The sequence below is a fragment of the Oncorhynchus mykiss genome, chromosome 9 (assembly GCF_057628025.1).
Source record: "Oncorhynchus mykiss isolate SJ-2025 chromosome 9, ASM5762802v1, whole genome shotgun sequence".
NCBI classification, from domain to species: domain Eukaryota; kingdom Metazoa; phylum Chordata; class Actinopteri; order Salmoniformes; family Salmonidae; genus Oncorhynchus; species Oncorhynchus mykiss.
The window spans coordinates 32,259,483-32,272,237 of NC_143030.1; the positions used below are offsets into that span (position 1 = coordinate 32,259,483).

At 41.1% G+C, this 12,755-nt stretch overlaps 2 protein-coding genes across 7 annotated transcripts in view; both read right to left on the minus strand.

Annotated features, from left to right (window-relative positions):
* Positions 1–8,279, minus strand: part of LOC110531883 (TBC1 domain family member 14) — a 70,940-nt gene extending 62,661 nt beyond the window's left edge. The window contains exons 1-3 of one of the 6 annotated variants that reach the window (XM_036987787.2): positions 8,198–8,279; positions 7,616–7,769; positions 1,808–2,600 (exon numbers count right to left, since the gene is read on the minus strand). In XM_036987787.2, coding sequence (XP_036843682.2) covers positions 1,808–2,600; positions 7,616–7,658 — 836 coding nt within the window. In that variant the 5' untranslated portion in view covers positions 7,659–7,769; positions 8,198–8,279. Of the gene's footprint in view, positions 1–1,807; positions 2,601–7,611; positions 7,965–8,157 lie in introns of those variants that run through there. The other 5 variants (XM_090184074.1, XM_021615359.3, XM_090184075.1 and 2 more) reach the window with 5 other exon arrangements.
* Positions 8,280–8,893: 614 nt separating this feature from the next.
* The window catches only part of LOC110531884 (uncharacterized protein KIAA0232), a 33,398-nt gene continuing 29,536 nt past the window's right edge, over positions 8,894–12,755 (minus strand). The window contains 3 exon segments of the mRNA XM_090184072.1: positions 8,894–12,119; positions 12,610–12,640; positions 12,643–12,718. Of these exon segments, the coding sequence (XP_090040198.1) occupies positions 12,059–12,119; positions 12,610–12,640; positions 12,643–12,718 (168 nt within the window). The 3' untranslated portion in view covers positions 8,894–12,058.

Consider the following 12,755-nt stretch of genomic DNA (forward strand, 5'->3'; position numbering starts at 1 on the left):
AAATCTCCGTCCCAGTCTCAGGTCTTTTGCAGACTCCATCAGGTTTTCTTCCAGAATGGTCCTGTATTTGGCTCCATCCATCTTCCCATCAATTTTAACCATCTTCCCTGTCCCTGCTGAAGAAAAGCAGGCCCAAACCATGATGCTGCCACCACCATGTTTGACAGTGGGGATGGTGTGTTCAGCTGTGTTGCTTTTACGCCAAACATGACGTTTTGCATTATTGCCAAAAAGTTCAATTTTAGTTTCATCTGACCAGAGCACCTCCTTCCACAGGTTTGGTGTGTCTCCCAGGTGGCTTGTGGCAAACTTTAAACAACACTTTTTATGGATATCTTTAAGAAATGGCTTTCTTCTTGCCACTCTTCCATAAAGGCCAGATTTGTGCAATATACGACTGATTGTTGTCCTATGGACAGAGTCTCCCACCTCAGCTGTAGATCTCTGCAGTTCATCCAGAGTGATCATGGGCCTCTTGGCTGCATCTCTGATCAGTCTTCTCCTTGTATGAGCTGAAATTTTAGAGGGACGGCCAGGTCTTGGTAGATTTGCAGTGGTCTGATACTCCTTCCATTTCAATATTATCGCTTGCACAGTGCTCCTTGGGATGTTTAAAGCTTGGGAAATCTTTTTGTATCCAAATCCGGCTTTAAACTTCTTCACAACAGTATCTCGGACCTGCCTGGTGTGTTCCTTGTTCTTCATGATGCTCTCTGCGCTTTTAACGGACCTCTGAGACTATCACAGTGCAGGTGCATTTATACGGAGACTTGATTACACACAGGTGGATTGTATTTGTCATCATTAGTCATTTAGGTCAACATTGGATCATTCAGAGATCCTCACTGAACTTCTGGAGAGAGTTTGCTGCACTGAAAGTAAAGGGGCTGAATAATTTTGCACGCCCAATTTTTCAGTTTTTGATTTGTTAAAAAAAGTTTGAAATATCCAATAAATATCGTTCCACTTCATGATTGTGTCCCACTTGTTGTTGATTCTTCACAAAAAAATACAGTTTTATATCTTTATGTTTGAAGCCTGAAATGTGGCAAAAGGTCGCAAAGTTCAAGGGGGCCGAATACTTTCGCAAGGCACTGTATATATAAATAAATAATGCTTTGTGTAACGTGGATCATAATTACTGTTGCAGTCTATCAAGATGCATGATCCTCGTAAAATGTTGTAAAAACATACACATTAAAAATAAAAATCAGGCCCTATTTATTTCTGCGTACTTTTAAGTCAAATCTAGTACATGGACAGAGAATTGCGTAGTTGGTACGCAAAATGCGTGCATGTTGGCAAGTCTGCACACTTTGTTCATCCAAGCCCTGATGAGTGTTTGTGGACAGATGGACTGCACACACAAGCAACTACACCCACTCAAACATAACTGGTGACTGTTTGATTACCGAGATTGTGCAAGGGTACCAATAAGGATACTGGGGATATAGGCTAGCCAGGGAGCTACATGTGAAACACCCCCGGCCTAGACTATACTGTACACAGGGCAGGCAAGTTGACGGAACCCGACTCTGCGTGTGTCGAGAGGTGTGAGTGAGCTTTTTGAAGTTAGCACAGCAAGTTTGAGCAATGTTTTTCAATAATGTGGTATAGCTGTACAGAAAATATGGGGCATGTGTTTACTGTAAGCACTGAATCTTACGCATATCTGCTATGTGTAACTCACATTTCTTATAAAAACAATGCACTATGTCAATGGGGGATTTGCATAGAAAATTGGTTTACACACACTGTCAAGATCACATAGTGATAACCTTCACTGTGTAGGCAGATTTAATCTTACCGGTTGAAGAAGCTAGCCAGTGGCCCCAGCATCTTGGGCTTGCCCTCATCCTCTGCCCCCAGACCCATGTGTCTCCGCCGCGGACTCCGCAGACCCCCGCCGATATCACCGCCTGGCGACAACGACAGCGCCACGTCTGAGAAGTGGGCGCTGCCGCCATCGTCAGTCTCCATGGTGACGATGGCGCTGGAGTCGGAGGTGACCATGAAGTCCAGGATGTCCTCGTTGGACGCCGACAGCGTGGCAGAGAGCTCCGTGCTCAGACTCGACACGCTGCACACCGAGATGTCGTCGCTGCGGTTCAGGGCTCTGCCTCCCACACCACTCATCCCCATTGCGATGACTCCCACACTAGCGCTGGACCTGGGGGCGGGGCTGAAGAGGCGCACCAAGTCGTAGCTGCTGCGGGGGAAGGTGGAGGACTTGCGGAGGCAAGCGCTGTCTCCAGACTGGTCCAGAGAGAGAGTAGCGGGGCCCTGGTCGTGGTGGTTCGACCCCAGGGTAAAGCCACTCTCTCCTGGGTGTGGGTGGGCGTGGATGTGCTCAGGGTGATTGATCTCCAGGGTGGGGATGCCAGAGTCCTGGGAGGCCAGGCTGTTGCAGTCCTGGTCATCATGGCCCCGCTGGGGGCTGCCGTAGTGCTCGGCAGAGGCCTTATAACTGGGCAGGGAGTGCTGGGTGAGGGGGGGCTTGTTGTGCTCATGGTGGTTGTGGAGGTCTGGGCTTGGTTGTGCTGTGGAAATGGGGTCTATGCTGACCATGCCATTCTTCATTATGGTTCCTCCAGCAGCATCTGGAACGAACAAGGAATTAATTGAAACATAGCTGTTATAGGGACGAGAGTCTCCTACTAGTGATAATGTCATATAGTAGAGTGATGGTTGTCTGGATGGCCTCTAAATGGCCAGGTACAAATGTTTTTGCAAAAAGACATTTAAAAATGTTCATATTGTCCTTCGGCGTGACGTTTTTCAAACAACATTAGCATACAGTTTAATTCATTGGACCAACTTTGGTTTGACAGGTCAGCAGAGCAAGAAAGTCATGCTCCGTAACCTAACTACTGAGGAAAAGTAGGGCTAGGACAGAGATTAGGTTCTCTGCTGACAAATCACTGACTCAGAACCCACCTCCCCATTAGCCAGGCCATCAAATAGCAGTAACAATGGAGCAGAAACATACAGGGAAGTGAAAGAGGATCCGGACAGCAACCAGGCTGAAACTGAAACCCAAAACAGACCTCCTGTACTGTGTTCCTGCCTGGACTGCAATAAATAAGCGAAGACTGTACATCGGAGTCCAGGCTACAAGGGGTCTTACTGTTGAGGTCCAGGAGAGAAGACCCCTCGGAGAGAGGTGTCAGACACTCCCCCCCATTTCATAATTCAGGGGAATCGGAATTAGAAGATGAGGGAAATTACATTAATTGGGAGAAATAGCTTTGAAAGTGCTTTACATTTTTTTTATTGGATTGACAGGCTTCTAAAAACCTATTTTCTACCACAGTAAAACTTAAAGTACAGTGTAAAGCGACAGGATACCATCAGTGTCATTGTGTGGATCTGAAGGAAACTGTGACAAAAGATCTCAGTTCCCACAAGTTTAACGTCTCCTGAGCAGAACTGGAAGAGACACTATGCTGCCGCCGGGTGTGTGTGTGCGTGTGTGTGTGTGTGTGTGTGTGTGGGGGGGGGGGGAATAGATATACTACCCCTGGCACAATACTTGTCACCAAGTGCTACAAGAAAAAGGGTAAAACATAGTATGAGAAAATAAAGATTATCTGGCAAAAACAATAGGCTACCTGCTGTACATATGATAGAGAACTAAATAAAATTCCTTAATAATAGCAGTTTCCCACTGACTAAACTGACCTAAAGCCCCGGTCAGCTTTAACCTGATCAAGAGTTTGTCATGTGAGTCTCAGTTGGACTTGGCCCCAAGACAGGCTGGAAACAAGGAGCGGGGAGAGACAGAAGAAAGCAGAGCGAGATAGTGACAACCTGTCTGTCTGAGCTAATGAAGCACATGCTTCTTTTAATATCTAAACCTCACACCTGGCAGAAAGAAAATTAATCAATGTTGTCATGGCAAGGGATGTTATCACTTAAAATGATAATGGTTCGTCTCCCAGCCTGGAATTCAGAGTCGGATGAGTGGTAAATCATTTTTATAGGAATTAAAATAACATGTTAAGCGTAATCTGTATTTGGTAAGAAGCTGAAATGACACTGCATTTTGTCTTCATCTCCTCACAGTAGTATTTTTGTTAAGATGTCATGCATATGGCAATTTCTACTCCTGGCCGGTATGTGAATGATTGCCATAGTTCCTGAAAGTAGTACAAGCCTAGTCTGTTTCCTGTGTTTGGTTTAGTGTCGCGGGAAGGCATGGACACATTCCACATTGCATAGAGAAGAACACTATCAGCGACTAGGCTACACAAACAACAATGCTTAAGATAATAAAGACTAGATGCTACACTTCCTCTCTGTGATATATTAAGCACCTCTACTAGAGAGAAAGAGAGAGAACAAAATGGTGTAATAAAACGTACCAACGTAAAAGGGATTCCGTGTACGCATAAATACAGACATCGCGACTGAACTGAAGGTGACAATGCTGGACACAGACTGAAGACTGAGTGGAGCTGAATGAGTCTAGGCCTGCTCACTTTGACAAGTGTGAATCCTGCATCACACCACTCAACACACCCTGAACACACATAGCTAGTGCAAAATTGCATTGTTCTCATTATTGCTGGAGATGTAATGAATAGAGACTAGAAACTCGTGTTGCGTTACAGTGGTGTGTATTCATGGATGCCAGTGGATATATTTGACCAATAAAACAATATATACAGTACCAGTCAAAAGATTGTAAACACCTACTCATTCAAGGGGGGTTTTCTTTATTTTTACCATTTTCTACATTGTAGAATAGTGAAGACATCAAAACTATGAAATAACACACATGGAATCATGTAGTAACCAAAAGTGGTAATCAAATCAAAATATGTTTTACATTTGAGATGCTTCAAAGTAGCCACCCTTTGCCTTGATGACAGCTTTACACACTTGGCATTCTCTCAACCAGCTTCACCAGGAATGCTTTTCCAACAGTCTTGAAGGAGTTCCCACATTTGCTGAGCACTTGTTGGCTGTTTTTCCTTCACTCTGCAGACCAACTCATCCCAAACCATCTCAATTGGGTTGCGTTCGGGTGATTGTGGAAGCCAGGTCATCTGACGCAGCACTCCATCACTCTCCCTCTTGGTCAAATAGCCCTTACACAGCTTGGAGATGTGTTTGGTTATTGTCCTGTTGAAAAACAAATGATAGTCCCACTAAGCGCAAACCAGAAGGGATGGCGTATCACTGAAGAATGCTGTAGTATTATTTAATTCTGAATAAATAATTGACAGTGTCACTAGCAAAGTACCCCCACACCTTCTACTCCATGCTTCACGGTGGGAACCACACATGCGTAGATCATCTGTTCACCTACTCTGCGTCTCACAAAGATACAGTGGTTGGAACCAAAAATCTCAAATTCAGACCAAAGGACAGATTTACACCGGTCTAATGTCCATTACTCGTGTTTCTTGGCCCAAGCAAGTCTCTTGTTATTGGTGAGCTTTAGTAGTGGTTTCTTTGCAGCAATTTGACCATGAAGGCCTGATTCACACAGTCTCCTCTGAGATGAGATGTGTCTGTTACTTGAACTCTGGGAAGCATTTATTTGGGCTGCAATTTCTGAGGCTGGTAACTAATGAACTTATCCTCTGCAGCAGAGGTAACTCTGGGTCTTCTTTCCTCATGAGAGCCAGTTTCATCATAGCGCTTGATGGTTTTTGAGACTGCACTTGAAGAAACTCTCAAAGTTCTTGAAATGTTCCATAGCGACTGCCCTTCATGTCTTAAAGTAAAGATGGACTGTTGTGTCTTTTTGCTTATTTGAGCTGTTCTTGTCATAATTTGGACTTGGTCCTTTGCCAAATAGGGCCATTTTCTGTATACCACCCCTAACTTCTCACAACAGAACTGATTGGCTCAAACGCATTTAGATGTAAATAAATTCCACAAATTAACTTTTAACAAGGCACAACTGCATTCCAGGTGACTTCCTCAAAGCTGGTTAAGAGAATACCAAAAGTGTGCAAAGCTGTCTTCAAGGCAAAGTGTGGCTACTTTCTTGGGTTTCTACATGATTCCATGTGTTATTTCATAGTTCTGATGTCTTCACTATTATTCTACAATGTATAAAATAGTACAAATAAAATAAAAATCCTGGAATGAGTAGGTGTGTCCAAACTTTTGACTGGTAATGTATATATAAAATAATGTATCTTCTGTCTCTGTGTTTTTATATTTTTCAGTAAATTCGCCAGTGGCTGAATCTCAGTGGATAAATAATCAGAGTGAGGGAAACAGCGCCCCTCCGTCGCAATATGTGTAGCCTATGTATCATATGCTGTCTGGACTGAAATAGTATGACATGCTGCTGCCATAGCATTTGATTGATTGATGTCAGCAAGCATTTGGCCTCCCTTGATAAAACAATTATAAAGAAATTGCCAATCAGCATTGAACTGAGCTCAACTTTGGGTTGCATGCTAAATCAGGCCTTTCCTAAGCCATGGATGGAGATGGGGATTTAGCTCATGGTTTTGACTTAATTCTCTGTACAGGCCAATGATTATGACACCAGTTCTGATCTAACCATTAATGAATGTTGTGCCATTGGCCTGAGACGATTGAAGTTCAATACATAGCCTAGCCCTTTTAGGCTCACATTAACTAGCTAGCTAACTTAGCTGGTTCATTGTTGCCCATGCGATGAAGTTAGGCTACTGAGCTAAAATGCTTGCTAGCTTACGACAACAAAAACTAAAAACGTACAGTATGACAGAGCCATAGACAGTTGGCCAACACAAAAGAGGATGGCATTAGCATTCAACTAGTCTACAAGTCGGGAAAGTAAAAAAACAACACAAAAATCACCTCTGCACGCATGCGCGCACACACACAGAAATCAGTACCATGTACAGCGACACGATATTTAGCAACATTGATTGGGCTAAATTGTTTTCAGTATCTTTAAGTTTGTTTTCAGTGTATTAAACTAAGTGTAGACTTGATTTGATTATGTTTAAAATGTTTAAGTTGAAATGGTGCTGAAAGTGCAGTACTCCTGTTGTCTTTGTGCTGACTTGTGATAACTCTGTGGTTCTTGTTAATAAACTGTTGAAAACATGAACTTGCTTGACCATGTTGCAGGTCATATAAACTCTTCCTTACATGAAATATGTTTTTTGTGGAGTTCACCGGACAGATGTTGGTCTCCAGTTGTGATGAAACAAACATGTGTAGTTGAATTTATTCCGCCATAGTGTGACTTATTTTTGTTGTCACGGCCTTATTGGATATCACACTGGCATATGAACGAATGGGTTATAGAGCCAACAACGCAATTATCATAACATCGGTTGAAGTATGGATTCTTTACTGGCTTGGCTTCCTCAGTGATTTTACCCACGCACCACTACTGTTGAGTTAGACTGTCACTAGAGGAAAACACAATTAGGTTCTTCCAACCACAATGTATTAAGTTCAATACATCACCATTGAGTGGCAATCACTATGAATTTCTAATCATTTGCAACTGCACTTTCATTGCCAGTGCATTGTGCCATAGGCAATTATGTCATTATTAATAAATAGGCTACTGATTTGCATATCACCCCACCTGTTGCTCCAGCTCCACTACTAGCCTAAATCAAAATGCCAAAAACGACAGTTTACCTACCACTTCCTCTCCGGTTGTTGGTCCCCTCCGTGGAATGTGCCATGTTGATGCTACAGGTGGGCTGTCGACTGGGCAGGTTGCTGTCGGCTCCTCGATCGGACCATGATGATACGTTGCTGCAACTTACTTAACCTCACCTCCGCTCTAAGCATAGCTTGATGTTTGTTTACAGAGGAAAGTGTCTGTTAAGTACGCTTTTAGGACTCATTGACAGACACACACACACACACACACACACACACACACACGTGTCATTCAGCCGTGATAGGTAAAAGTACGAGCCGTACGAATGTGTCATTTTGGTGGCTTAAAAAGTGCCACAAATGCCAATCATGTCAACTTGGCAAACGACTCGTTCACGCGATTACCAACGTCTCAAATGATACGCTGCGTCAGTTCTATACGCTTCCGTTTTCCATTATTAAAGCCGATAGTGTTGCTCAAACGTTACAACAGAGCATTAAATAACTACACAATCTGGATTGGTTTAAATTCTATGAAAAGACAATAGGTAAGTTTATCCGGTCTTTGTAATAACATACCTGTCTCGGTGCTTCCGCAGCCATTTTAAAATAAACTTACCGAATTGAGCGCAATGTAATCGAGCCAAGAAAACGACTGCGTCGATGACTTCACCTGTCAGCCGCCAAGGCGTGAATAATCGTCTCATTGTCTCCATCACTAACAGGACAAGTTTCTCAAAAGTGGTCAACTTCTGGTAAGTTGAACATTATGGTAAATTGAGTCATTGTTAGAATGTTATATTAGGACGCCAGATGACAATGAAAACAGATGGTGTTCTATGCATTTATATTGTGACACTTAGCTGCTATTCTGTATTGGACGTAATGCAATGTGGGGTTTTCGATTATTTTCACTCAGTCTCCACATATGCAGAATTTAAAGTCAATCACTTTCCTATGACCACATAATGTATAAAGTGTATATTTCAGTCCAGCAATTCAAGAGCAAATAAAAGTAGTTGCAATATATTTGACCATAGACAGATGACAAGGCTGTACCATTTATTAGGACTATTGTATCTGTATGTAGCAGATCGTATCTGCCCTCTGGTTTCAATGTGGAGCCAGGAAGGAGACTAATTTCTGCAGAATACTGCCTTAAGTGTAAAGATACACTTTCTCAAGATATCAAATTCTTTATATTGATATTCTCTACAACTATTGTGCCCATTAATTATAACACTGAACTAATGGCAAAGCATCCTTAAGTACAGTGAACATTGTGCAAATAAGACATGAACAGAACCTGAGGTGATTTGGTTTATACCTTTATTAGATTTAAAAAAAAACTCCAATGAAAAAAATAATTTACTCGGGGTGTACATGAAATTAAAACAATACAACCACTTGACACAGTTGGGAGAAGGATGAGGGAGTAAGGTATGGGATGAGCTGGGATGGGAGGGTGTCATCTAGTGGAAATGAAGAGACAAGGAAAACTGGTTTTCAGTGCTGGATATGCTGTTCTTCAGACCACAGTACAATCAAAACTCTATTTGTTAAACCTTTTCAATGTAGTTTCAAATGCATACTCTCACTTGATGCATTTTCTCGCCAAACTTTTTTCTTCTCAATATATAAACAAAACCTTACCATGGAAGAACATAAAAAGGAAAATACATGGGAGTTTGAAGGAAATGCATCTATTTAAGTGCTTTGTGACTCAGTCTCATATCCACACTCACCATTTTTTTATTTTTATTATCACTTCTTTAACCTCACCTGTACTTATTTTATATAATTAGAACCTGTTTTATTTATTCAACTTAAAGAGATGGTGTGATGTTGGCATGCTGCTTTTATTTGAAAGACACTCCATAACAGTTGGGTCTTTATTTTTTCAGCTCTCCCTCACTCAAAAATAACTTTTCATGCTAAATTAAGTGAATTTCCCCGACATACGCTTAAATGTTTAAGTTTACATGCGCCAAGATATTGCATATGACCGAGGGCCATGAAAAGGTCATCCTCACATTACTTATGCAATCTCAAATTGCTCGGCCAGCTTCAAAAGTTAGCTCTAAAACTAAGTGCTGTACAATTAACTGTACAAATCTTGGGATTAATAAACACATGTCAATTTTTTGCTCAAATAAAGTTTCAGTACTAAATGAATGCTTGAATGAAAGTACTGATGCACTGCCACATACTTGTTTTCCACCTACTTTAAAAACAAATGTTTAGTATTTAAGTATTCCTGAGTGACTGACAACTGTCTAAATAAAATAAAGAATTGAAAGCAGCCAGAAATTTTCTGAGCAGTCTTTCATTCACGTTTCGATCGGTTTAACACAAGTGAAGAACATACAATAAAGTATGGGGCAGACACTGAGGCCCTGGCAAATTGAAACAGTTTGCTATTGACTTTGCCAAACCAACTCAAGATACCACTATCCATTAAGAGGTCTATGAATAGTAAAAACCTAGGATCAATGACAGTGCTCACACTGTGCCTTGTGACAGTGCATTTAAACCCGTTTGTGCACATGTTGTTGGCAGACATATTTTGGACTGCGCAACGAATGCATCACAAGAGTACATGGGGGCATGGTAACAAACATTTGTTGCCTGTGCTTCAATTCCTAAGTCTTCTGAGGGCGAAAATATTTAACCAGTTCTTGCCCCCCCCAAAAATGGTATATGGACTAATATTTTGAAAGGGAAGGAGGGAAACAACAACCTGAAATATCCCCCTGCAGGGATATAAAGATATGCACAACGCATTTAGTCTAAAGATGTGATTTAATAGTCAATGCACAGGCCACAAAAACAATCAATCCAACATCTTAGGGCCTCAAATTAAACGTAGTTTGTGCACTTGCACTTAGAGGGTTTGGGGCACAAATATATTTAGCATTTCTCTTGGTAAAGATCTAGCACACAATGTCATTTTGAACCAATGTCTGTACGTGTTCAATGCAGACACACACGTAAAAAAGTGAGACATTTTTGTATACTGGCTACTGTATACCAAAAATGAAAGTAAAACACCCCTCTAAATAAAAATGTAATATTTTTGTACTTCGGTGGAATTATGTAATTTTTGGTTGATCACCTTTTCCTCTGTTTTATATTACACTTTTCAGTTAAGTAGTGTCAGCATACATTTTTTATTTATTGCCTTTAATATCCTGCTTCTGCTGTAGACCTTACAGTCCAATGAGCATAGTGATACTAGATTCTTGTAATACAGTCTGAATTTGTTGCCACCTGATAACAATATTTAAATCAAATACCTGTAACTATTTACTTGAATTGTTATTACAGGCCAGTTAACTTACTAATTCTTAAAATAAAAACCAAGCCCACATAAAGTGAGAACCATCGGCAGTCAATTATTTTGCTTTTCTTTTTTTCTCTCCAAAATATCCTTCCACTCTGCCTCAACAAACAAAACTACAGGATCTACAGATCACGGCCACAATATCGATATTGCAACAGTAATTCATAGCACCAATTGTTTGTACTATGGAGTTGATTTTGATTGCACCAAATCGGTGCCTCTGTAGAGGATGACTGTAATTAAATATTTTTGCAAAGAGCCATTACTCCCCAAATTGAACTCAAACGTGCTTTTTTTTCTTGTTGCATTGAACATCAGTTTTGAAATATTTTTCTTTTTTTGGAAGTTTTGTACTTTTTTTTGCCACAAACCATACTACCTACGTCTACTACTAAGGTTCTGAAAAATTGACGACCACCCTTCTAAATCATACTAATTTAGAGCAACGTTGCACACTTCTGGGGGGGGGGGGGGGGGGAGAATCTTTGATACAGATTTTTCAGAGGAAAGATGCACACATTCTTTCTCTTTCCACATTCAGAAAGGCACCCATGCTACCAAAATAAACTATTATTGCACAACTCAAAAATCGCCACATTCTTCCTTCACTTTCTGAATGATAGGGGTGGAGAAAGAAAAAGAGGATGCTATCGCGGTGCTTTCATACAACGTTATGAAGAGCGACATCACAGTCAATTCATGGAAATTGTAGCAGTTACACTAGTAAAGAAGGAATGAGACTAGTAGGACAGGCACAACCATTTGGACACCACAACTACCAGTATCCTAGTTTAAAAGCAAAAAGAAAGCTGGAAAAACCAATGGAAGGAAAAACAAGAGTCCCTTATATCTAACTGTGACTAATGAAGATTATTAATGTCTGGAAAAATCAACTAAAGCAAATCTATGTATGCATGTATTCAGATATTGCATCACAAAGACATGTAGAACTTTTTTTTTTTTTTCATATTTTCACTCTTTTGTTGTGGTTGTTGATTACATACGATTCAAGTTAGTAAATGAAAATCAGCAGGGTTGGGATGTGGTGAGGGGTTCCTCTGTCCAGAAGCCTTTGGTTTCCCGGTCCTGAGGTCTCCCCTATATCTGCTAGTAGAGGTGCAGTCAAACGAGAAGAGGTTATATCCTCTCGACAATAGGCTTACACTCCACAGAGCTAGTTATCAGATGTTGCTGCTCCCTGCAGGAATAAAGACATTGGGTGAGAAAGATGGCCTCCAGTACAGTGAGCTTGTGCACAGGGTATTTGTTAATTTAGCCTCAGCTTAAAGCAAAACAGAACATTTTGTATTTGATCACTGGATTAAAATGTGTTAACTGGAACATGTTTGAAGATTGTGTCACTGGGGGGGGGGGGGGGGGGGTAGAGAGCGCTGGTGTTGGCCTGGCTGACAGGTATGTCTATTCTAAAGCACTCTGAATAGCTGACACCTATAGGAATGAATATGCTGGCTGTGAATGCTGATGACTTGCAACTAAAATACAAATTTTAATATTTGTAATTCAGTTTAAACTAAGTAGTTGCATATAAAATGACCAATTCATGACCCATCTGCATCTGTCAGGACAAACAAAAAAAAATCTAAAGCTTCCAAATTTAAAGCAATAAAAATGAAGTAATCCCAGCCATAGGCCCAAGATATATTTACCCTAACTCTGATTGATCATACCTGTACACTGAGATCCGGGGAAAAGGGGGGAACAGAGTTTGTTCTGCCACCAGCACTCATCTTGCTGGCTGCCAGTTCCTCCCTGTCCACTAATATTTAATAGAGGGAACTAAAAAGAAGAAAGGCAACGTATTAGTCTAACGCAG